This window comes from Castor canadensis, chromosome 16, assembly GCF_047511655.1.
Source record: "Castor canadensis chromosome 16, mCasCan1.hap1v2, whole genome shotgun sequence".
Classification (NCBI taxonomy): Eukaryota; Metazoa; Chordata; class Mammalia; order Rodentia; family Castoridae; genus Castor; species Castor canadensis.
In genome coordinates, this window is record NC_133401.1 from 27,427,843 (window position 1) to 27,454,705 (window position 26,863).

The 26,863-nt window shown below is 42.3% G+C and overlaps 1 protein-coding gene and 1 non-coding gene across 2 annotated transcripts; one reads left to right on the top strand and one right to left on the bottom strand.

Annotated features, from left to right (window-relative positions):
• The first annotated feature begins 860 nt into the window (after nt 1-860).
• Nucleotides 861-26,863, top strand: Nlrp2 (NLR family pyrin domain containing 2). Its single transcript, XM_020162147.2, has 10 exons — nt 861-1,167; nt 3,570-3,611; nt 8,883-10,452; nt 14,282-14,452; nt 16,239-16,403; nt 18,417-18,587; nt 18,896-19,066; nt 22,164-22,334; nt 24,372-24,542; nt 26,549-26,863. Exons 1-10 carry the CDS (start codon nt 888-890, stop codon nt 26,685-26,687), a joined length of 3,051 nt encoding a protein of 1,016 aa, XP_020017736.1. The 5' UTR covers nt 861-887; the 3' UTR covers nt 26,688-26,863.
• LOC141418376 (small nucleolar RNA SNORA48) lies at nt 17,863-17,999 on the bottom strand. The gene has a single exon (XR_012443027.1). It is a non-coding gene; the product is annotated as a small nucleolar RNA SNORA48 (small nucleolar RNA).

Sequence of the window (26,863 nt, forward strand, 5' to 3'; positions counted from 1 at the left end):
TTGAAATTTGCTAAGAACATAAATCATAAAAGTTTGTACCACAAGCTGGCATGATGGAGCATACCTCCCTGTAATCCCAGCACTCGAGAGGCTGAATCAGGAAGATCATGAGACCCACCACAAAATGAGATGTCTGTGTTAACTCAGTTGTGGCAATTGTTTCACAATCTATACTTGTATAATCTCATCACATTGTATATGATAAATATATGCCATTTTATCAACTAAACCTCAATAGAGCTGGGGAAAAAGGTAACTGAAAAATACATATGTATATTTAATGTGTACAACTTAGTGAGTTGGGAGATAAAATACATACCCATGAAAACCATTGCTACAATCTGTGTCATAAAAATACCCGTCCCCTCTTCTAAATGAACAGGGTTTCAAATCCAGTGAGTTGTCTGTAACACTTTACCTTCCTTCAGGGTCAATGGTAAACCAAGATGTGTCATGAGAGTCAAGGTATTACCAACTTGAGGTCCTAGTTCAGTACTCACACCCTATAAATACCTTAAGATAACAGCACATAAGGTGGTTATGGGGGTCAGTAGTTTCCCATTAGCTTGTTTGCACATTAAACTTAAAAACTAATCAGTGTCTCCTAGGTATAGGACTTGAAGTGGCATAGACTTCCCACCAGCACTCAGAGACTTGCATGTCCTATAAAAAGACCCTCAAAAGATGAACCAGCTATGTCAAGCCACGAAAAGAGCAGTCTGTGAATGTAACCTCTGTTGGGAGGTTTGTGCTCCAAGTAGTAGAATACACTGTGGGCAAAGTCGTGCCATGGCTTAGAGGTGACTGGCATTTAAGATATTTGACTTCTTGCCTTTTTCTTAATTCTTTTATAGAGTTGAGCTCAGCTCTCGCACACCCAGGCCAGGATGGCATCCTCTGCTCGGTTGAATTTCAACCTTCTGGCTCTTCTGGAAAAACTCAGCCAGGATGAGCTGAGCAAGTTCAAGTCTCTGATGAAAGCCTTTTCATTGCAAAAGGAGCTGGAGCAGATCTTCCAGGCAGAGCTAGAAAAAGCCAATGTAAAGCGGCTGGTGGAAATTCTTACCAACTGCTGCCCCAGATCCTGGGTGGAGAGAGTGACCATCCAAGCCTTTGACAAGATGAACCGACACGATCTGTCTAAGAAAGCAAAGGATGAACTCAAAGGTAAGCAGAAACTGGTCCACATCATGTCCTTGGAGAAGGGAGGAATTAGTCCCGAGAGTTTTAGAAATGGCATAGATCCTCAGAGGCTACTGGTTCTGAGCACAAATGTGACACCTTCGTAAAGTCTGGTGACATCTGTCCAGGTTCCTGTGTCCTAGACCTACTTCTCTCAGGCATTGTATTTCTACTCCAGCCTTCCCCAGTTTAATGCCATTTATCTGAAATGTACTCGTGATCCCACTCTTTCATGTCGTCTAGGATGTTAAATTATTCACCCTGACTCATTTTCAATTCCTTTCCAACTGATTTTTTTAATAAACATTCCTCCCACTGCTCTCTTCCCTCTCCCTCCCTTCAACTTTCTATCCTACTCTCTCCCTCACTCCCTCTCATTCTCTCCTCCCTCTTCTTCCCCCCATCCTTCTCTTCCCTCTCTACATTTCCTTCTCGCCTTATCTCCCTCTGTTCTCCCTCTTTTTCCCATTCCCTCCCCTCTCTTCCTCTTCCCCTCCTTCCTTTTAACCCTCCCCCCTCAACTCCTTCCCCTTCTTGTCCTCCCCTCTCACACACACACTCAAACCTCTATCTTCCTTTAGGTCAGTAGCACTGATAGAATTCCTGGCTGAAGGATGCTGCTTTGGGGTAACATCCTTTGCATTGTAGCACATTTGCACCATCCCTGGTACTCAGGTGCTGCCATCCCACCAGTGGTACCCACCAGATGTTAGTAGTACCTCCTCCAACTCATGACCATCCAAAATGTGTCTAGACACTGCTGTGTGCTCCCACTGGAGCAAACTCTCCCCTCGTGGAGAATCACTGCTTTAGTGTTAGTTATCCTTGGGACTCTCCTGGGAACTTTAAATATACTGACATCCAGGATGTATCACTGGGGATGATGAAGAAACTGCCGGTCTAAGGTTGCACCTGTGCACGGATTCCTATGAGCTCCCCAGGGGATGCTAACATACATCCAAGGGCTGCATTGACTAGTTTGGTAGCCACAGATGTCCACTGAGCATTTTAAGTGTGACTGACTTAAGTTCAGATGAACCCTAAAGCTAAAATATGATTAGTCCTCCACCTGTGAGTTCTATGCCTGTGGATTCAACCAAGCACAGTTCAAAAATGCTCTTTTTAAAAAAGTTGCATCTGCACCAAACACTTGCAGATGTGTTTCTTGTAATTATTCCCTATACAATGCAGAGTAATAGCTGCTTACCTAATTCTTACATTGTATTAGGTATTGTGAGTAATCTAGGGATGACTTAAAGTGTATGGGGGAACTGTGCTAGGGAGCTGACTGACCCCCTGTGGATACTGGGGAACTGTATGCAGCAGACTTTTACATGTTATCTCTTTAATAACTTTAACATTTTTTATTATATCTTGCCATGATTACATTCTAGATACAGTTAAATATGATTAGTTTCATCTTTTTTACCTTTATAATGTGGTTTCAAAAGAATTTAAAATTAGCTATTTCAGTTGATAGTCCATTTATTTCAGACAAGGATGTACACTCTAAATAGTATGTTTTTTCTCCCTTGCATTTCTCTCAGGTGCGTCTTAAGCAGCTTCACTTCCCATCCTATCCTTTGTCTTTTGTAGTACACAGGATTAAACCCAGGGCCTTGCACAATCCACCACTGAGCTATACCCACACCCCTATATATTTTTAATTAACAAATAATCATGTGTATTTATGGGATGCAATGACATATTTCAATATGCATTTACGTATACACTGAGATTATAACTATACCTATCACCTCACCTACTAATTTTTGTGGTGAGAATATTTTACATCTATTTTAGCAATTTTGAAATAGGTAATACATTATTAACCATAGTCACCATGCTATAAAAGGTCACCAGGATTTTTCTCCTGTCCAGTTGAAACTTTGTGCTCTTTAAGAAATAGCCTCCCTTTCTCCATCCCCCATCTCCTTTGTTTGTTAATTTGACTTTCAGATTCTACTTGTGAGACCACTCAGGATTTATCTTTCTGTGCCTGGCTCATTTCATTAAACATAACAAAATCAATCTAAGACCTCTGCCTCCCATGTTCACTGCAGCACTGTTCACAACAGCCAAGAAATGGAGTCAACCCAAGTGTCTAAGGAATGAGTGAATAAAGTGTAGTTCACATATGTTCTGGAATACTGTTCAGTCCTAGAAAAGGAAATCCTGTCAATTTTTTTCTTTTAAAAAGTCACCAATTTTCTTCCAGGAGGGATCAGTTCTTGGCCCAATACTCTCGTGTCTTTTTGTGAACAAATGAGGGTTTTAGACCCTAGCTGGCTGCTGGCCTCCAGAGAACACAAATCTGCAAATAGCAGGAGAGAATGTAAGTCAGACTCTAAAATATGTAAATTGCTTTCTACCTTCTCCTGTTTCAGAAGCAGCTGTGAGATCTGATGGCGGGAGGCCCCCTTCACTACGTAAGTTATCTTGTTCATGAGTTTTATTCTTCATATGAGATCTTGGAACTCAAGGATTTCTTTTAATAAGATTCTATGCTAAGGGAAGGCAAGAAATACGACTGTATCCTTGCTGCTGAGGAAATTTTCCTGCAGGGGGCAGCACAGGGGTGAGACGTGGGAAGCTCAGGTGAGGCTGTGTCTACTGGAAATCAGGTGTATACAAACGGGATATGGGGAGACAAGCTTTCCCTTGACTCTGGATGAGCTGGGGGTTGTTAGACCGACGGCAATGGTAAACTAAGGCCATCAAAATGCTAAACCCAGATCCTATCTGTTTTGTGTAGCTCACCCACCTAGAATTGTTCTTACATATTTTTTGGGGGGGTGGGGAGTACTAGGGTTTGAACTCGGGGCCTTTACCTTGAGCCACTGCTCCAGCCCTATTTTTTAGATGGGTTTATCGAAACAGGGTCTCACGGAACTATTTGCCCAGGCTGGCTTTGAACCATGATCTTTCTGATCTCTGCCTTCCAAGTAGCTAGGATTACAGACGTGAGCCATGGGTGCCCCACTTTATATTTTTTCTGATGATTCTCTTGCCTGTTTGTTTTCAAAAAAATGACAGGAAAACAAGAGAATTGAAGCTATAGCCATAAGGAAGGAGAAATTAAATAGATGGACCATTTGACACTGCAATGCGATATCATTAAAGAATCCAGTATTGAATTCAGGATTTTTTTTTTGTCTTTAGTATGGTGGTGCCTGCCTGAAATCTGAGCACTTAGGAGCCTGAGGCAGGAGGATTGTGAATTGGAGGCCAGCCTGGTTTACAAGCAACACCTTTTTTCAAAGAACAAAGTTTTTTCAGTGCTGGAGATTGAACCCAGGTCCTCATGCTTGAATGAAATTGGTTGTTTTTGCTTTGTGGTTGTTTGTTTGTTTGTGGTACTGGGGCTTGAACTCGGGGCCTACATGTACCTTAAGCCATTCCACCAGCCCTTTTTTGTGATGGGTTTTTTCAAGATAGGGTCTCACACACTGCCCACACTGGCTTCCAACTGTGATCCTTCTGATCTCTGCCTCCTGAGTAGCTAGGATTACAGGTGTGAGTCACCAGCACTTGAATGAAATCTTTTTAATGAAGTATTAACACTCACTTCTTTCCCAGTGGACACCAGCAGTTACATCCACATATTGGCAGGTGTTTTGTTCCTGGGTGTAAAGGCACTAGAGAGTTTTCCTCTAAGTCAGATGTGGAAGAAAGTTTTCAAATGCATTCCTGTGGAAACTTATTGTCTATTTATAGCTGTTCTATTCTTTCCAAAAGGAATTTTACATCATATAAAATTTAAATTTCAGTAACAATAAGGTTTGTGGAGTTTTTTGTTTTTTGTTTTTGTTTTTTTTTTTGTCTTTTTTGGTACTGGGATCGAACCCAGGGCCTCACGCATGCTAGGCAAGTGCTGTACCACTGAGCTACATCCCAGCCCTTTTTTTTTTTTTTTTGAGACAGGGTCTCACTATATAGCCCAAGCTGGTCTCCAATTCCCAATCCTCCTGCCTCAGCCTCCTGAGTGCTGAAATTACAGACATGCACCACTGTGCCTGGCCCTTGGAAGGGTTTTATTTGAACATAGTGTGTCCATTTGCTTTCATTACCTGTGGCTGCTTTTGCCTCTCACCAACAGAGCCCACAGGGTGCATCTGAGGCCATGTGGTCTGCAAAGTAGAAAACGTTTACTGCCTAGACCTCATAGATGGGAAAAAAAAAAAAGTCCTGCCAAGAGAGTTAGTGGTTTGTTTTTCCAGGTTCTTGTCTCTTGAAATCACCAGTGTATTGTATGATATGACTTGGGCTTATCTGGAAATATTCTCCACATCTTGTGCCTAAGTCCTAATCATCTGACTGCTTCTGTGGATGCACCAAGGTGGGGTTAGTGTCCTGTGATGCTGGCTGACTGTCTGTTAGATCTGAGATTGGCAGTGCTTTGAGGAATAGTGCCTGCTACAAGGCAGGTGATCAGCTGAGCATTCTAAGCAAACCAGCAGCCAATAGTTGTCTTCTTCATTTGAAATATTTAATTGTGGCAGGTGTGGTGGCACACAACTGTAATCACAGAACTTAGGAGGCTGACACGGGAAGAATGGAAGTTCAAAGCCAGCTTGGGCTACACAGCAAGATCCTGTCTCAAAAGAACAAGTAAATATGGATATATACACATGTGTATATGGATATATGGATGTAAGCTTACATATGGATACATATGCTCAAGTTGTAGAGTGCTTTCAAGTACATAGTCCTAAGTTCAATTCTCAGTATTGCAAAAAAAAATTGTAAAAATTACAGCACACTTTTGTATAGTGCATAATACTTGAAGAAGACAGTGAATGACTGCTTCTGGTTTGTGTGTTTGCTATGACACGCTTTATCCTTATTTTAGAATGTCCAACTTTTGTAGCAGCACTGGGGTTTGAACTCGGGGCCTTGAGCTTGCTAGGCAGAGGCTCTACCCCTTGAGACATTCCCTCAGCCCTTTTTGGTTTGTTTTATCAGGCAGAGTCTCACTTTTTGTCTAGGACCACAATCCTCCTACTTCCTCCTTCCATGTAGCTGGGATGACAGGCTCATACCACTACACCCAGCTTGTTTTGTTGAGACGGGGATCTCGCTAACTTTTTGCCTGGGCTGGCCTCAAACCACAACCCTCCCAATCTCTACGTCCCCAATAGTTAGGATTACAGGTGTGCACCGCCAAGCCCAGCTAGTCTTTTTTTCTTCCAAAAATGTACTGTATAACAGCCTGCTGTGTTGTGCTGGCAACAGCCTCACACATCTTGTGTTTACTGCATTTCTTGGTTGCATCAAGAAGCCATGTCAGGGCTGTGGAGTGTCTCAAGTGGTACCCTGAGTTGAAAATCCAGTACTGTCAAAAACTAAGAAAGAAAAAGAAAAATTTAAAAAAAGAGTACATGTCAAATGATTGTGTACCTTCTAAATTTTTATATGGACATTCTATGATAGCCACACAAGCACAAAACCGCAATGTCTTTCTCTAAACGTATTTCCCTTTAAGCAACGTGGGACAGTATTCTGACCTCTGTAGGAATTCTCTGACCAAAAAGAGACCATGAGCCTAAGGTCATAACCCAATAGACTCTTTATGTCCAGAATATCACTAACATCCTCTTGAAATAATCTCATCTTAAATACTGAGATCCGGAGGTTGGACTTGTACCATCTCGACTCTTCAGTGTCTTCTGAACAGAAGTTTTGGCACAGCAGTGATGAGCTTGTGGTCTCCTTCTCTTCCTTCAGAAATAATACTGGCTCCAGAAGCAGCATATTTACAACTGGAAGCTACTTCAAGTGGGGAGGAAAATCCAGGTTGGTCTTAAAACATGGACTGTTGGAGTAAGCAAAGTCCACCTCCTCCTGCCCTTTCCTACTTCTGAGAGTTCACCTCTCTGACTCTGTTTCCTCCACCATTTCTTTTCTTTTTTGGAGGTACTGGGGATTTGAACTCAGGGCTTTGTGCTTACTGGACAGGTGCTCTACCATACCTCCATCTCTTTTAGCTCTGGTTATTTTGGAGATAGGGTCTTTGCTGTTTTTGTCTTCCAGACAACCATTAATCTGTCTAGGTTTGCCTTTTCTGATCATATGTGGTTTTGTGTTTGACTTTTTTTACTCAGCATAAAGACATTATTCCATTGATTCATTGCTTTTTGTGGCTAGAAACTAGTCCAATGCATGCACATGCCAGGGGTTTGAACTCAGGGCTTCACATTTGCCCGACCACATTTGTTTTACTCTTGAGCCACACATACCTCCAGTCCATTTTGCTCCATTTTTTTTTATATATATATCCCTGGATTGGCCTTAAGCCATGATCCTCCCCATCTCAGACTCCCGAGTAGCTAGAATTATTAGCAACCTGGCTTGTTCAATATTGCTGCTATGAACAGTAGGGAAGGAAAAATGTTTTTTCTTCTACCCATCTTAGTTTTATTGCCTGTGGCCCCTATAACGAGACAGATAAGAGGATAAAAGGTTTAACACTTGTGTGCATGCTATACATGGGAGAGAATCAGGGAATGAGGTCAAAGAGCAGTCTTTCAACAAACAATAGTGTACTTTAGAAAATAGAGACAAAAGAAAAGGACATTAAGCTGAGAGGGGCAGCAAATGATGGGCAGGTAAATAAATGAGAAATAAATAAATAATAAATAAATGTAGACTTCTCTGTGCTGTTCCCAGGGATCAGCCTTGTGCTTCCTGTAACCCCAGGGAGAAATACACATCTGCAATTTAGGTCTTGCTTTTAAGGAAATAGGGAAGTGCAAGAGATTTCGATGTATCTGTTCCTTCTCCATTGTTAGCTCAAAATAATCCTTGCTGAATAGGTGTTTTCTGAGGTGGGAGATTTCTGGTCTCCTATGGCACAGACACATGCGTGCGTTCACATACACAATTTTTTTGCTTGTCTTGAGTAGATGCTTGGGAGCTATGGAATGTTCTAAGCAGGTAGCATGGCCTTGCTTGTTTGTTCAACTACATGAGTTTCAACAATGAGCTAAGACTGTTACAGTGAAGATCTATTCCCTGTTCTGGTGCTTGTTCAAGTCCAGTAGAAAAGATAGATGAGCAGTTACAACTAATGTATTGAGGTTTGGAGGGTTTTGTTTGTTTTTTTTAGACAGGGCCAATGATGTAGCCCAGACTGGTCTTGAACACATGATCCTCCTACCTCAGTCTTCTGAGTGCTGGGATTACAGATGCACAACACCACACCTGGCCTACATTGAGTTTTGATAGAGCAAATTTCTCTTCCTGGCTGTCCAGCACAGAGGCATGTGACTTTGCAAGGGAGCTGTTTGCCCTGTTCCTCTCTGTGAAGCAGCCTTTGTATTTCCTAGCTCACAAGCTGGACAAGGAGCCCGGGTTGGACTCTGGGCTCCATGGAACTTGCTGTGTTGTAGTTCTCATGAGGGAAGCAGTTCTGTGTTTGCATCAAAGTTCATTTTAGTTCATATTTTGAAGTGATTTCATAAGTAGAGGGAGAAGGCAACACAAACCTGGATGAAGCTTAAAAAATAAAAAGTCTGGGAGAGAGAAAAACCAGGTCTATAGTGGACCTTCCTGGAGTGAAGTTGGATTCAGGTTGCTTTGTATAAACCTTGTTTCTCCATTTTTCTTTTCTTGCTTGCTTAAACACAAAGCATTTTTTTCCCTAATGAATAACCACCTCTCCCCTGTCTATCCCTAACCTCCTACCATGCATGGTAAAGATATATGTTACAGAAGATATATGAAGAATAAACTGCAAGAAATGTGGATAAACAACTTTTGGCCTGGAGACAGTGACAAAGTCCATCGTGCCACCAAGAAGTATGAGGCACTTGTCCCATTCTTCGATCTTAATACAAGGAAAGGGTCATTGGCACCCACAGTGGTATTGCACGGCCCTGCAGGTGTGGGGAAAACCACCCTGATGAAGAAGCTGATGCTGGACTGGACGGAGGGCAGCCTGGGCCTGTCATTCTACCACGCCTTCTACATCAGCTGCAAGGAGCTTACCAACATGGGGCCCTGCAAGTTTTTGGAACTGGTCTCCAAGGACTACCCTGCGTTGCAGGGAGAGGTGGCATTAATCTTTAGAGAAGCACTGGAAATCCTGATCGTGGTAGATGGGTTTGATGAAATGAGGGTCCCAGTGACTACAATGATCTCTGACATCTGTGGACACGTGTGTGAAGAGAAGCCAGTGCCCATCCTGTTAAGTAGTTTACTGAAGAGGAAAATAGTACCCCATGCCACACTGGTGGTCACCACAAGACCCCGGGTCTTGCAGGAGCTCACTCTGTTGTTGGAGCAGCCACTCTTCATCAATATGGAGGGCTTCTTGGAGCCAGATAAGCAGGTGTTCTTCCAGAAACACTTTGGAGATGAGGACCAGGCACTGCAAGCTCTTGAGGCTGTGAAGCGCAATGAGGCTCTGTACTCCATGATTTCAGCTCCTGTCGTGTGCTGGGTAATTTGCACCTGTCTGAAGCTACAGATGGAGAGGGGGGAAGACCTTACCCTGACTTGCCAGATCACCACATCACTGTTCCTGCAGTTTCTCTGTGACCAGTTCCAACCAGCACCTGATGACCGCCCTAGCAGTCACCTTTCAGCCCCACTGGAGGCCTTGTGTCTCCTGGCTGCCCAGTGCCTGTGGACACAGGTGTCTGTGTTCTATGAAGAAGACCTCAAGAGACTTGGGGTGAAGGAGTCTGACCTCCATCCCTTCCTGGACAAGGGCATCCTCCAGAATGACAGTGACTGTATGGACTGCTACTCCTTCATGCACCTCAGTGTCCAGCAACTTCTGGCTGCCATGTTTTACATTCTGAAGCGTGAGAAGAAGGAAGGCCGAGACGGCTCTGAGCAGGATATTGGAGATGTGCGGAAGCTGTTCTCCAGGGAAGCAAGAAGGAAGAACCCTGACCTGGCCCAGGTGGGGCTCTTCTTATTTGGTCTCCTGAACAGGAAGAGAGCCCAGGAGGTGGAGACCACTTTTGGCTGCCAAACATCAATGGAGGTCAAACAAGAGTTACTGCAAGCCAAGCCTGGGGAGAATATACCCTTCCTCGAGCTGGTGGAGCTGAGGGAGGTTTTCTCCTGTCTCTATGAATCTCAGGAGGAGGAACTAGCAGAGGAAGCCATGGTCCCCTTTGAGGAAATGTCTCTGCAGTTGAGAAATAATGCAGACCTAATGAACTCTTCATTCTGCCTCAAACACTGTCACAACTTGAGGAGAATCTCAGTGCAGGTGGCCAAGGGGGTGTTCCCGGAGGACGATGCTGAGGATAAGGGGTAAGAACTCTTTTACCTTTCTGGTTCTCCCTGGTTCACCCATGTTCAGCTTCTTCCCAGACTCCATAGTGTCTCCTGTCTTCTGTGGCTCAGGGTCAGAATTTTTCCCTCTTAGGGTGTTGTCCTTAGGAATGGGGGCATCAGAGATGGACATCATTTTGAGATCTTTCTCTTCCTCTTTCGTTAAGTTTCAGTCTGTCTTTTGTTTGTGTAGACTTCGGGAGAAGTATGAAGTGATGGGCCCTGTTGTGGCCTGACCACTAAAAGAGTATTAAAATTTTGTGGTTAGAACATCCATTAATCAACAGTTTCTGAAAGCTGCACCTCACTCTGGTTTCTGGAGATATTTGTAAATTTTGAGAAGTCCTGATTTAGGCTCACATGACATCAACTGATGTCGTGATATCAGGTAGTTTCTATATGCTGTTTATACTTGTTTGTTTGTTTTGAGCTGAGGGCCTTGTACTTGTTAGCCAAGAGCTCTACCACTTCAGCCACACCCCTGGGTCTGGTTTTTTTGTTTGTTTTGGATAGGATCCCACATTTTTGCCCCAGGCTGGCCACAGACCCCAGGGCCTCCCGAATGAGATGGTGTCTTGCTAACTTTTTGCTCTAGGCTGGCCTAGAATCATGATCCTCCCAATCTCCACCGCCTGAATAGCTAGGATGACACAAATATGCCATCACACTTGGTCTTCCTTTTGATTAAAATGCATGTATTGTGCATATTCATGGGTTTTGAGATATATGAGCACATGAGACAGTGTATACCAATCACACCCAGTCTCCTGTACCTGCTCTCTACCTGCACCTTTTCCAGCCTCTATCAATCATATTCTACATTCAGGTCAACTTTCTTTAGCCTCTACATATGAGATTATGTAAGACTTGTCTTTCTGGGTCTGACTTTCTTTGTTTATGCCCTCCAGTTCTGGCTGTTTTTGCTGCAGTTGACAAGATTTTGTTCCTCATGGCCAAATGACATTCCGTTGAGCATATAAACCTTATTTTCTTTCTTTTTCTATCCATTGATGAGCACCTAGACTGATTCCATGTCTGGGATATTGTGAACAGTGCTGTGATAGCCCCATAGCTGACAGATGCCAGAGAGGTATAATCTTCCCAATTAAAATGAAAACGCAAGCTTCAGAAAACTATGCTTGGCTGAGATTAGCACTACAGTCCACTGGTTTATAATGTCCTGTGGTCACACTCCAAAAAATCACTTCCTTGTGATATGTGATGTCATTTGACTAACAAACATCCTGTCAGCTCACCTCTTATCTTTAGGTTAAGAAAAGTCAATTCTGAAATCCTCGTGTGTGTTATCGGCCTCCCCTGCCCCTTTCAGTGGAGATCATTCACATACTCAATACCAGTTACTTTCCTTCATGTTAAAGAGTTATTAACTCGCATCACCTCCAGGGGACACTGGGGACATCACACTTGTTGTAGGTCTGTCTTCCAGATCACCAGCTGTGTACAGACCTCATCTCTTTGTCCACATCCTAACATTTTCTTCTCTTAGGGACATGTATACTAGTTTACCTAAACTTTTCCTCTGCAGGATTTTTTTTTTTATTTTAGACTGGCTCTCACTACATAAGTAGCCCAGGCTGGCCTAGAACTCCCTATATAGCCCAGGCTGGCCTGGAACTCGTGGCCTCCCAAGTGTTGGGATTACAGGTATGTGTCAGCATACCTCTCTACAGGAGGATGTCTTAAACAGATTTTTTTGAATGAAAAATTCTACCAATAACCTTTTCTCTTTCATGCAAGAATCTTCTTTTTGTTTCTTGCGAACCTGGGAATGGTTAAAGCCATAGAAAATGGAGTAGTGTAATGGTCTGTATAAACTTCTTACCCCTCTGCAAGAGGAAGGTCTTTTGTTCTTCAAAAGGGTAGATAGGGCTAGAGACAAGGGGGAAAATAATGTGTTGATTATTTGCTTCAGGGGAAATGTCAGGCTGTGGAAATGAGCTGCCTTGACCTGAAATGGGGAGATGGTGTAGGATGTAAGCTTAGAGATGTGGGAATTGCACTGTCTTTCGGTTCTTAGCTGAGTGATGTGTGGCAAGTCGGGCCCTTCTGTGCCCCCTTTTCATCTCTACTGTACCTCCTGCAGACTCATGTCTAACTCTAGAGCTGTCCAAAGTACTGAGCCTCAAAGAACTTACAGATTAGCTGCTGCTTTCAATCACGTGAATATAGTATTTTGTTGTTATATTAGCTTGCTGGATTACTTCTATTCCTTGAACACTTGTATTTTATATTCCATGAAAACCTTTAGACAAACTGGACATGATGGCACATGCCTGTAATCAAGCACTTGGGAAGTTGAGCCAGGAGGATTGTGAGTTCAAGGTTAGCCTGGGCTGCATAGTGGGACTTTGTCTCAACACATAAACGTTCAGATATTCACTGTTTGGGAACTTCTGTGCTACATATGAATTTTGGGGTTGATTTTTCTATTTCTGTGAAGAATGTCCTGATTGGGATGACACTGAATCTGTAGATTATTTTCAGTAGTACATACATTTTCACAATATTAATTCTGCCGATCCATGAACATGGGAGGTCTTTCCACCTTGTGTCATCTACAGTTTAAAGTTTCATGGTTTTTGTTGTAGAGGTCTTTTCATCTCTTTAGTTGTGTTTATTTCTAGGTTTTTCAGAGGCTATCATGAGTAGGATTGTTTTCCTGATTTCTTTCTCTGCCTTTTCATGTTGGTATATAGAAAAGCTACTGAACATTGTATGTTAGCTTTGTATCCTGCTACTTTGCCAAAAGCATTTCAGATATGAGGTTTTTGGTGGAGTCTTTAGGGTCCTTTAAGTACAGGATAATACCACCTACAAACTGGGATTTTATTTCTTCCTTTCCTATTTGTATCCCTTTTATTTCTTCTGCCTTATTGCTCTAGCTAGGAATTCAAGCACTGTGTCGAATAAGAGTAGAGAGTGGATACTCTTGTCTCATTTCTGGCTTTGGAGGGAAGGGTTTCAGTTTTTCTCCATTTAATAAGATGTCGTCTATAGATTTTTGATATGGCCTTGACTATGTGGAGGTATGTTCCTTCTATTCTTACCACTCCCTAAGTTCCCCAGTACTCCCTTGTCAGTAACTAAAAATCTGTTAACTTTTTCACATGTCACAATGCCAAGTGCTTCCAACATTTTCAAAATCCAAGCACTTCTCTGTGCTTACAAAGATACCACACATGTAAAATTTAAAGCAAGTTTTTAAAGTGCAAAGAAACCATGTCATCCCCTCATCCTGCCACTCTGAGGCAATGAACATTCTTTGAAAAGTAGGAGTACATGAATAAATGATAGTTATATTTTTCTCCAGGTTTTTCTTTTTTGAGATTATGTCTTTCTATGTAGCCCAGGCTGTCTTTGAACTTTTAGATCCTCCCAAGTACTGGAATTACAGGTGTGCACAACTGCACCCCACGTTACTTAAGTTCTCAGAGATATTGTTTTAGACAAACAAATGCCGTTATAAATTCACTCCAGAAAAGGGTCAGTTGGATGCAACACCAGGCATTCCTTACTGAGATGTGTGTTGGTCTGAATCTTTAACAAATGATGTACTTAGAATTTTAATTCTTTCCCTTCGTCAGATGTCCTATAGAAATCTTTCTTCAGCGGTATGTCTTAGGGGGTGAATTGCCTGATACTGGAAGTATCAGGATTGATTGATCCAGTTTTTACATCCTGTTTTTTAGGGGTATATGCTCAGAGTACCCCTAAATACCTTGGCCATGAGGGACAAATGTTTTTCTCTTTGGTATTATTTGGTTACTAACTCTCCTCTTCTTCATAGGTCCAAGAAAGATCACTATCTGCTTCCTTTCTGGATGGAACTGTGTTCCACGTTTGATTCAAACATGAGTCTGTGTGATCTAGACATCAGCCAGGCATTCTTCAATAGCTCTTCTGTGCAGATTCTCTGTGAAAAATTAGCTTCTGCTACTTGTAACTTCCAGAAAGTGGTGTAAGTAGGAGCTGATTGTGAGATCAAATTCCCAAGGGCATGGCCACGGTGATCACATTTTTAATACTGGAGGAATATTCAAATTCCTATCATGGAGTCCAACAGGTGCCCAAGACATGATGAATTGAGATGATCCTGCCTTTAAATTTGTCTGGTGGGAAAACCACATCAACTAATTGGCTTTTTTTTCTTTTTTGCTTTCAAAATATCAAGTTTTATTTTGATACCGTAATTAAGATGGCATAGAAAAAAAAGATGGCATAGAACTAGTCGGAAGTATAATTGGCCATGGAAATCAAAAACCTAGAACAAGACTATACTTATTTGTATAGAAACCATATGGTTTTGTTTGCCTTTTTATGAATCATATGTAACAGTTCCTTATACAATCTCAGTATCAACCTGTGGCAGTTTTATGGGCACATTTTTATTCTCAGGCCTGTTCATAGATGACATTTGGACATTCTTCATGGTATTTTTTGAATGACAGAAGTTTCTTCATATTAAGATACTTGATCTGTCACTTTTCAAAAGTTTTTACATTATTAATATAAGGATCTTTTATTGTAATAATCCCATGTATGCATATAGTTGCATATTTTGCACTAAGCTCACCCCCTCCTTTATATTTCTGTATTTTTCCCATCTTCCTCATTTTTCAGTGTCTGGTGGTTTTATTATGGTATATATGATATATATATGTGTGTGTGTGTGTGGTGTACTTCAATCCTCTCCACCCTTCAGTATACTTTCCTTCCCCCCCTTTCTATTGATGTCTCCTCAAACCAATCCCTTTTCACATTCATGTCCCACTATCATCCTCATTTTAGGTCTAGGTTCCACAAATTAGCAAGAATACATGCTAATATATCCTTTTTTCTGTGTGTTTAGAACTTTTAAAGATTTGTTATAATTTTTGTTGCAGTACTAGGGATTGAACCCAGGACCTCACACTTGCTAGGAAAGCCATCTCTACCACTTGAGCAATACACCATACACCTCTGTTTTTGCTTACTTTTGAGAAAAGGTTTCACTAACTTTGCCCGAGCTGGCTTCAATCTTGTGATACTCCTATGTCCACTTCTCAAGTAGCTGGGATTATAAATGTGCACCACCACTCCCAGTTCATGTAAAATAAATTTGTTGCAACATCACACAAAACACAATAAGGAAAAGAACATCTGGATCCCAGGTGGCAGTTTCCATCCTATTATGACAATCATAGGGCTCTGTGTAGATTTTTCCAAAGTCTGTTGACATTTAGGGCTGGGAATCTCTTCAGCGTGTTGGGATGTTGAGTAGCATCCCTGGTCTCCAACCCCCAAAGGCCAGCAGCTCCCCCCAGTGGTAACAACCAAAATGTCTCCATACATTACCAACTGTCCCAGGGTTTACAAAACAGTGTCAGGCTGGGAAACACTGATCCAGAGATGGAGAACAACCATACCTCAGGAACTGAGAATTGAATGTCTGGAAGACTAAGCATAATGGTACACATCTGTAATACCAGCTACATAGGAAGCATAGGTAGGAGAACCACAGGCTGAAGCCAGCCAAGGGAAAAACTGTAAGACCCTATCTGAAAAACAATCTAAAGCAAAACTGGAGGGAGGGCATGGCTCAAGTGTTAGAGCACCTGCTTAGCAAGTGCAAGGCCCTGAGTTCAAACCCCAGTGTCTCCAAAAATGTGAAGTTCTAGAATTTAAACATATCGCAGCCCTTTGTTTTTATGTATGTACAGTAGAGATATAGAAACTCACAATTTTCTTTGTCTTTTCTTCCTTAGCCTTAAAAGTATTTCCCCAGCTGATGCTTACCAAAACCTTTGCCTCGCTTTTAGTGGTTACGAGACCCTAAAACGTCTTTCCCTTCAAGGACGTGACCAGGACGATATAGTGCCCTCATTGTGTGAGGTCTTGAGACACCCAAAGTGCAATTTGCAGTATTTCAGGTAAGTTTCTCCATCACTCATTGTACAGAACAGCCTCGAGTCTATAAGTAAGTCTGTGTAAAACAGAAGAAAAGGGTTCTTACTCTTGTTAGACACAGAGCAATACTCAGGGAAAATGGAACAGAGAGTTCAGTCTTAGCTGCCTTGAGCACTAAACAACCCCAACAGCCAAACACGACAGTCCTAGTTCAAAATGATGATGTCCTGGACCAGGATATCATCCTCTGTCAGGCTGTTTATGGTTCATGGTCCTCCAGTACCATGCTCAGAATATCAACTAAGGACTTCATCCATCCAGGCAAGGACCTTCAGGAATATTAGCTTGGTCTTTCTGGATCAATCCACTCTGGATTGAGAAATCCACACTTGGGAAGTTCTCTGCATACTTGTGCTAATGGTGACCATTTCTCATTGTAGGTTCCATCAATCCTTACTTCACTACATTTGTTTTTTGTTTTTGAGATAGTCTCACTATGTAGCTCAGACTGTCCTTGAACTTGCAATACTCCTGCCTTCACATCCCAACTGTTGGAATTCCAGGCATGTACACCATACTTGGCTCTTTCTTGACCACGTTTGAGTAGCAGTAGGAGCACAGTTTGATGTGGCCATTGGCCTCAAACTGCGACTCTGCCTCTACTGGTGTGACCTTGGTCTAGTTGATGGGGTCATCTTGTCTGTAAAATGGAGCCATGTACATCTCACAAGACTGTAGGGATGGAGTAAAACCGAGCCCCGGTTAGTTGATCATACCTGCCGTTCTCACTAGTCATAACAAACGACCCTCCTTTCCCTGAGAGGATTAGCCAGGAAAAAGAATTGTGTGACTTTAAGATTTGGGTCACAAATTTTCAATGAATAAATTGATTCCCTAAATGGAAGATGATGCCATAAAACTTCAATGTACTTATTTGGAGTGGAAGGAAAGCAATTGACACTCTGTTCCTATACCCTCACTTAATTAGGTTCCTCTGTTACAGCTTAGACCCTTTAAAAAGTGGTTTTCAGTTATTTTAGTGCACATTTTAGCTGTGTAGTAGGTATTCCACTTGGAATTTCAGCTGTAAACACTCAACATGAGGGTGTGACTTTTATTTCCAACTTATAGATGGAGGGGGATAAGGCTTGATGAAGCCAAGGGACTAGACTATGTTTTCATACTTACTAAATAGAAAAAAACTAGGATTTATAAAATCCTGGCTCCAGAGGCCATGAGAATGTATATAACCTTCCAATGAAGTTTTTTATGCACAATAAAGGTCTCCAGGAAGAGAACGTGGGTGCCATGGTTCACGATATACCCAACTGGCTGAGTTTCTGGATAAGTAGGTCTAAATATGTGATTCCCCAAAGCAGCACCCACCATATCACCTGGGAACTTGTTAAAAATGCTAATTCTTAGATCCCACTCCAAGTCTTCTGGAACCATGGCCCTGAAATTTATTTTGCTTTTTCTTGTCCATATGTCCAAGGCATGAACCAGGCATGGACGTAGACCAAAAGCCATGCCAGGATAAATAATGGGTTGTTTTGCCCCCCTGGCTCGTAGGAGAAGAGCACCATCAACTTGATGCCCCTCTACTCAGGTCAGGGACACAGAAATTTGTTTTAATATACCTTCTGGGGTGAATACAGCGCCCCCTTAAAACAGATTGCAGTCAGTGTGATGGTACTTGCTTGCAATCCTAGCATTCAGGCAGCTGAGGCAGGAAGATTGTGAATTTCAGACCAGCCTAGGCTAAATAGTAAGCTCAAAGCCAGCCTTGACTACATAGTAAGACCCTGTCTCAAAAAAACCATAGATTGCTATACTCTATCTCCAGAGTCAGAAGGATTGCATTTCTAGCTGTCTTCCACGTGGTGCTAATGCTGTCAGTCCAGGGATCACACCATGTCAACCACTGCTTTGGATAATTAGAGCTATGGTTAATATGATGACCTGGGATCTAAAACTAAAACCAATTGCACAGTGTTTGAGTTCTGAGAAATGACTTGCTCCCATTTCTCCTTCAGGCTGGAGTCTTGTTCTGCCACCACTCAGCAGTGGGCTGACCTGTTCCTGGCCCTCCAACTCAGCCAGTCCCTTATATGCCTGGACCTTACAGACCATGAGCTCCTGGATGAGGGTGCCAAACTGCTGTGTGTGACTTTGAAGCACCCAAAGTGCTTCCTGCAGAGGTTGTCGTAAGTCTCCCCACCCCTCCCGTGGAGCATCTGTTTGAGGTCAGGGACCATAGAGAGAAGAGAGATGGTGGCACTGGATTTGATGGGCAACCCATGAGGAACCATCCACAGATGTAGACACCTGCTTCCCAGTTTTTGATCTCAGGCAGGTGGTTGGCACAGCTTTCTCTCATTCCTGTTTCTTCGTGTGATTCCCCAGCACAGGATGGAGAATCAACACAGGCTTTAGACTTTATCATTCAGAGACAGCCAAGAAGATTGGGTGTTGGAAATGTCTTCATCTTACCATCCATGTGATTCTGTGGCAGGTTGGAGAACTGTCACCTTACAGAAGCCTCTTGCAAAGAGTTCTCCTCTGCTTTGATCATCAACCAGAGGCTGACACACCTGAGCTTGGCCAAGAATGAGCTAGGGGATGAAGGGGTGAAAATCCTGTGTGAGGGCTTGCATTACCCTGAGTGTAAGCTACAGAGCCTGGTGTAAGTACCTGTGGACTGAATTTGCCCATGCACACACATGCATAGATTGAATTAGGACACATGAAAGGACTTAGGAATTCTTCTAAGTACTCAAACTGTGATGCTAATAGTCACAGCTGGGGGAAAGTGGTGAAATATCAGGAATGGTGTTGGTCGGGTTGTATCTCAGTGCAAGTGCTGGAACTTAGCATGCAAAAGGTACAGCGTTCGATATCACCAGCGCCACCAAATATAAATAAGTGGTGTTGATATTCTACAGGGATTTAGGAGACACTGCTGGTTTCCAGGTCTAACTTTCTTTTCAGACCTGTGTTCTTCGAACTGGGCACCATAAATTGCATGCAGTTGTGTGTAGAGGAATGATTTGTCAACAAGCTCATTTCTATTAATATTGAACTCATAAGATTAATTTTTAGAATGGGACTGCACTGTTTCTGTCTAGTGAGTCTAGTGTTAATAGTTCTGCTATTCTACCTCACTATGAAGCCACTGCCAACATTTAGAAACTGTCAGCTTTGGGCTGAGGGTATGTCTGGCTCAATGGTTGAGTACATGCTTAGCATCCCTGAGGCTCTGGGTTCGAGTCTTAGCACCATAAAAGAGAAAACCTGTCAACTTTTTCTGGTCTTTAGGCAGCCAGTGTCTGATAACTACTCATTTAAATTTACTGAAATGTTGTATTTCCCATTACAGGTAGGTAATGGGAAACACACTCACACATGTGATCTAAGTCCCCAACTGCCAAAATAAAGTTCCATAGGCAATAAAATGCCACCTGCCCACTAGCCTAATCCTGAAATTATGTTAGAAGTCACAGCTCTCCAAGCAAATTTTAAAAAGCCAGCCTTAATTAAGCACCTACTATGTGCAGGCACTAGGCTAGGATCATTCTAAAGATTCTTGCATTTAATCCTCCCAGGCTTATAAACACTCATCCAGTCACAGATGAGAACACTGAGGCTTAGACATGAAACCCCACCAAGCTTGTTTCCCTGTAGAAGGGAGCTCACTCAGGAAATACAGGTCAAGTCCTTTTCTACTCCCACTCTGTTTTTTGATCCATGTCCTCATTTTAAGTTGTTGAAACAATTTTAGTCTTAGCTCTTTATGACTTCATAGCTACCACCTTTTACTAAGGGAAGTGACTAATTTTACCTCCTAAATTCAGTTGCTAGAAAATAGTGTTTCGGAGCACACAGTGCTAGCTCCAATCTGACATGCCTCGGCCAGATCCTAGGTTATTAATCAACACAGAATATTAGATTTCATACTTCAGCTGTTTTGGGGTTTTTGTTGTTGTTTTTATTTTGCTTTGCTTTCTCCTGCATCATTATTAGAATTGTGGACTTAAATATATTTCAGATTGGGTATCCTTTATCTTAAATACTTGGGAATATTTGCATATACCTAATGAGATCTTGTGGATGGAGCCCAAGTATAAACATAAAACTCACAATGTTTCTTTTTTTAAAATAAATTTTTATTACAATATATTCACAATACAGGGGGATTCCTAGTGACAATTCCAATTAAACTTATATTGTACATTACATTGCCCCCCTAATCTCTCCCCCTCAATCCTCTGCCTACTTAAAGCAATTGCAAGAGGTTTTCTAGTTCTGTTTCATATAGGTATATGAAGTCTATCAACCATATACTACCACCTTAATCTCCTTCCTTCTACCACCTTAATCTCCTTCCTTCGCCCTCCCCCCAACACTAGTACCCCCCACACTGTACCTATTTTACAGTCCTGGTTTTCATAACTGAGTTGACGTCCAGAGGGTGTCTCAATGTATGCCCTCTGTGGGTGAAAAACTCACTGTTTCATATGTATCTATAGACATGGCCTGGAGGTTGCTTTTGACTGTATTTTTAGTCTCTCTTGACTGTGACTTGTCACATGAAGTCAGTGGTAAAATTTTCCACTTATGGGATTTGTCCTTCAAAAAGCTCTGGATTTTGGAGCATTTCCGATCTTGTATTTTCGAATTAGACATTCAACTGTAGTTGAAAACCAAAGGTGACTGTTACCATTGACTGTTGTCTTAGGCAGCATAATGGCACTTGGATGTCCATGCCCTAGACTCTACAACCTGTGGACATGACTAAGACTGTGGATCCTGGTATGGCAGAACTGCCATGGATTCTACAGGTGCCAACTCAAATCATGTTAGTCCTTCCTGCTTAGGACTCGGCCCACCATTGATAATTTTGAAGACGGCAAGAGGCCGAGACAAGGAAGGCAGTGGTGGTTAGAAAAGGACAGATCCCGGGGAGCAGTGGTGATACATGTAGGATGGGGAACTACAGGCGACCCTCGTGTCCCTGTGTCTCAGCAGGTCCCAGCACAGTCAGGGGGCACAGGACCTGGAGGAACAATAGGAACTGGTGACAGATTTGAGGGTGACCCATGTGGATAGAGAATGGGGGAGATGTGCCCCCATGGCCTGGAAATTTGTAAACTGTGTGTGTGTGTACGTGTGCGTGTGCACACATGCTGGGGATCAAACCTGGAGCCTCATGAATGCTCAGCATACACTCTACCTCTAATGACTAAAACAAGCCAAACTTATTATCAGTCGGAATAAGCATTGGGATAAAGTCAAAGTGCCAACAGAGCTGTGTCCTCCTGGAGGCTCTAAGAGGGAATCCATTTCCTCTTCTGTCTTATTGACTGTCTTTATCCCTTGGCTTGTTTGCTGACCATTCCTCCAGTTTCAAGGCCAACAGTATGTCTTCCAGTGTCCCTCTGTTTCCTTCATCACATCTTCTGAATTTGACTCTTACCTCCCTCTTGTAAGAATCCTTGATTGTGGTGTTCCCACCCAAGTAATCCAGGATATTATCCCCATCTCAACCTTCCATCATAAATGCAGTTTCCTTTTGTGTAAGGAACCATATTCACAGGTACCAGGCATTAGGACTTGGATATCTTTGGGGGTTATTATCCTGTCTACCCCACCACTCCATGTGTCTATTGTATCTAAGCCTGTCTGAAACCTTAACTCGAGGTAGAAGATTATGGTTTTTGCATCACACCAGCCAGGACTAACAGGTTTGGTTTTGGCTTTTCCTCTGTGTGGTTGGTTTACAGGCTGTGGCACTGTAATATAACCAGTGACGGCTGTGAGCACCTCTCAAAGCTCCTCCGACAAGAGTCGAACCTCACACACTTGGATCTGGGACTGAATCACGTAGGAGTCACGGGTATGCGGTTTCTGTGTGAGGCTCTGAAGGAACGGCTGTGTAACCTGAAATGTCTGTGGTGAGTTGTGTTTTCTTTTATACTTTCATCTGCATCTGAAATGAACTGTCAAGAGTAGCAGATTCATTCAGCTGGGATTCAGAGATTTGAATAAAGTCAGTTGAGTATTCTTAAAAAAAAAATCTCCAGGATGGTTGAAGGAATAGGGTCTAGTCATTTTAAGGATGTGATTGATACCTTATCCCAATGAGTTGGGCCGTTACTGCTCAACTCCCAAGACTCAGAGGTAGGACTCAGACATCACACCAGAAAATGCAGCGTCCATGAGCAAGTAGATAGACTCAGCTCAGTTCTTACAGATCTTGTAAGTTAAGTGCCAGCAATCAGATGCTGTGGAGTCTGCATCCCTTGTCCCAAAGGAACTCTCAGAAGATTCCACAGAGAAGTGAGATAATGTGAGATTTGTGTTTGTGCCTGGCTTCTTTCACTCAGTGCAAAATCACTTGTGGTCACAAATGCCAACATTTCTTTCCACCACATTTTCTGTATTCATTCATCTGTTCACAGACACTTAGATCAAGTCTGTTTTGGCTATTGTGAATGGCACTGTAGTCAGGCATCAGTATCTTTACAGTGCCAGCACAATTCAGTTGACACTGGTATGGATGCCAAGTGAGCAGACCCTCACAACCCCAGGTAGTGAATCCCTAGCTGCTGTGACTCAAGGTACACATGATGTTGGCAGGAGAGTGCTGGTGGTGATAGAGAGCTTGCTAAGGAATGCAGGTTGGGGAGGGCGCCTCTGTGGGAGAGAACTTACCATGTGCAAAGCCCTGGGTCCCATCCCCAGCAAGGAAATAAAACAGCTCTCTGACTCACAAACGTTCTTCCCTTTACCCAGCCCACTGTGACTCTTTGATGTATAATCTCAGTCATACATCCTAGTAAATAGGGTGAGTTGGATCCATTGCAAAAATGGCCATGATATTGAAAATGTATGCAATTGTTTCTACATGTACTAGGCCATATGTTAGGTGTTTGATATATTTAGCCCATTCTACAACCTGAATAAACTGAATCCATGACTTATGCCCTTATACACATGATTGTGTATACGTGTATGTATATGTACATCTCTTGAACATTTGTGTAGTGCTTGTTTTCTGTCTTCTGCCCATTTGACAAGTCCAAACGAGAAAACGCTTTCTCCTCTGTGCTCTACTCTGCCAATTTCTCATCTCTCCTGGGGTTGTGGTGGGCAATTATAACACAGAATTGACCTTCTTCCCACTTAGAACTGCAGTAGGAGCTACATATCAAAACTGTTGTATTTAATCAGAACAAAATCTTCTGTGTCATTCTGTATTCCTTTTTCTTTTCAAACTTCAATTCATTTTGATATCCAATTACCTTCTTTCAGAGTCTTGCATACTTCCCCAAAGCGATAACACTTGGATGACTGTGTTTCCTACAGTTTTCCAACTGACCAGTAAAGATAAGATGTAACTCACATTGTCCCTCTGCTAGAAGCACTCAGTGGTTCCCATTTCAATCTAAGTGAAATCCTAAATTTACAGTGGCCTTGTAGTCTTATGTGAATGGGGGTCCCTTTATGTATGAGCTCATCTCATACAACCCTCCCTGGCCTACTTCTATGCTGCCTTAATATTTGGTTTTTGTTTTTGAGACACGGTCTCACTATGTAGCCCAGACTAGTCTTGAACTTGCCATCTTCCTGTCTCAACCTCCCAAGTGCTGGGATTATAGATCTGTGCCACCATACCCAGCTTGGTATTCCATTTTTACATAATCATATGTCACATCAGAGCCTTTGAGATCTGCCCAAAGAGATTCTATTCCAAATCTCTATGGTTCATTCTCTTCACTTCCTGTCCCCCAGTCTTTCTCAACCTTTGACCCCAGCTACTCTTTCTGCTTGCCCTTCATAACTTATGGATAGCATAGTACATAATACATTATTTTGTTTGAGCTCTAAAGACAGACACTACTTTTGCTCACAGTTGGATCTCCAACACCCAAGCATATGCCTGACATACAGGATGGCATCCATAAGCACTGACTGTATTTTTTCCACAGGCTGTGGGGATGCTCCATCACTTCATTCAGCTGTAGAGACCTCTCTGAAGCCCTCAGCAAAAACAAGAAGCTGATCACTCTGGATCTAGGTCAGAATTCTGTGGGTTTTGATGGAATAAAAACACTGTCTGAAGTCTTGAAACTTCAAACTTGCCACCTCCAGACACTCAGGTATGACTCTCCAACTCCTCATAGTGTTTTGTCCAGTAGGCTTGGGTGGGAGTGAGACACAGTCTACAGGAATTTATTGTAGGTTTCTCTAACTAGATTTGGCTTCATCCATTGGTATCTGGTCATGAGATAATCCTGTCAATTTCTTCTGTTGCATTGGTACGCAAGATGAACCAAGAATGAGGCCAATACTCAGTGGGAAACCAAGAAGCTAGATTTATGGGCAGGACAGCCATGGCGATCAGACATGACCATGAAATCAAACAGCAGATCTTATATGGTGCTTTCAAAAAGAGATCTGGTGTGTCAACATCAGCCTTGGAAGCACATTCTCCAGAGTAGGTCTGCAGTCTAATGAAGCCACCACCAGTTGGCTGTCATCTACTTGCTCATTAGAGCAAGTTGACATTTGATTCTGTTATCAAAAGCTATGGCCCCTTCCTAGGAGTTTTGGAACCTCTTAGATGCGACATAGACTACTGGTGGCCTAAAATAATAATTCTGTAGAAGCATACATTATATTTTCTTCACATGAATCTCAGCCCTAAGGTACCTTGTGAGTCAAAATGAGGGATGTGTGGATTCTTAGGTTTACTTATCTTTTCCTATCCCATTTCTTGAGAGTTAGCCATCCCATGTTAACTAACATAAGAGTTTGCCCTCCCCTGTTAACTAACGTAAGAGTTTTAATCAGTGTAAGATTCCCACAAAGGTAATGGTAGGCTGTTTCTGTGGTCCACTCGGACTTTCTTTCCTGGAGTTTTGCGTTTCAGGTTGACTACTGAAAGTGTGACTCAAGTCATAGAGCACTTGCATGACACAGAAGCTCTGTGTTCAGTCCTCAATACTAATAACAAAAAGATGAAGGTGGGGACATCGTCCTGGATCATAGATCCTGGACAGTCATAATGCCTGGCCCTGTCCTGTCAGAATTTGGTCTTTAGTGCTTTGAGTCTATTGCTACCCCATAACCCTTCTAATAATCCCTTCTAAGTTAACTATGGTCATTTTCTTACAGCCAAGCAACCCAAATATCCCACTTCATCTTTGTGCCTCTATTGTGGTCTTTATACCTGTTTCTAATTCCCTCCACAATATTGGATGGACACAGATCTGGCTGTGGGAGATGTTTTTCTTCCTCTGTCACAAACTATAACCTCCAACAATCATGAATAAACATAATTATATATGATCTTGGGAGATCATGTTTAAGCCATTTTGAAGCTATTCTTAGCCAAATTTATTTTAGTTGCTGCTCAAGCTAGCTTAAGGTTTTATGCGTACATTGTGAATCTCCAAAACAACCAAACCTGGGATGAAAAAACTAAAAGGATCCAGGATTGGGGTACATTACCTCTAATCCCAGCACTCAGGAGGCTGAGGCAGGAAGATTGGGAGTTCAGGGCCAACCTGGACTCTCAGGCCCTGTCTCAAACTAACAAGACTAAGAAGAAACATGGCATACAATATCCTTGATCTTATTTTTAGGCTTCTTTTGCCTGTTCCACTACTCTCCCTCACCCACATTTCACACACAAATGACTGAATGTGGTTACAAGGCAATGAGGCTGTCATCATTATAGGTCAAATAAATTGGAGTACCATGTAGCCAAAGGTGGTCTGACTGACTTGGTTCAAGTATATCTCACCTATTTAACTGATCCTGCTAGGGCCACCAAGTCATTGCCATTGGTTAGGAAGTAAGGAGCTATTAGAGTGAGAGATAGAGCTGAATGTGATACAGCTCTAAGTACAATGTGATCATCACCCAAGCATTTAAGATCACACAGTGGCGCTCTATACCATTATGGTATTGACTATATATTATTTTCCCTATTAAGTCAATCTGGAACTCTACTTGCAGCATAGAATAACTGAGAAATAGTCAATACTTTATGAATGAGATCCATGAGAATGGTTTGAGACCTTCTGGCACTTGGGAATCTGAAATGAATCCCCTTGAAGCAATAAAAAACCTTTTCTTTCTTCCCATCGTGTTCCTCTAGGTTGAAAATTGATGAAACTGACCCTCATATCAAGAAGCTACTGAAAGAAATCAAAGAAAGCAACCGACAACTGACCATTGAGAGTGACCATTGTGATTCTAGGAGAAAAAGACCTTCTTCTCAAGACTTCATTTTCTAGAGTCCATCCTGCAAAAGTCTCAGGCCTTAACTTTCTCTGAGCCTCCATGATGAGTTCATTGGTGGGCTGGGTGTAATTTGAGCCTTTGTTTTGCCCTGATGCACAGTCACTTAACCCTGTTATGTGTGAAATGTCTGTATCACAGGTTTATCGAGGGTTTATAGAGGGAAATAAAG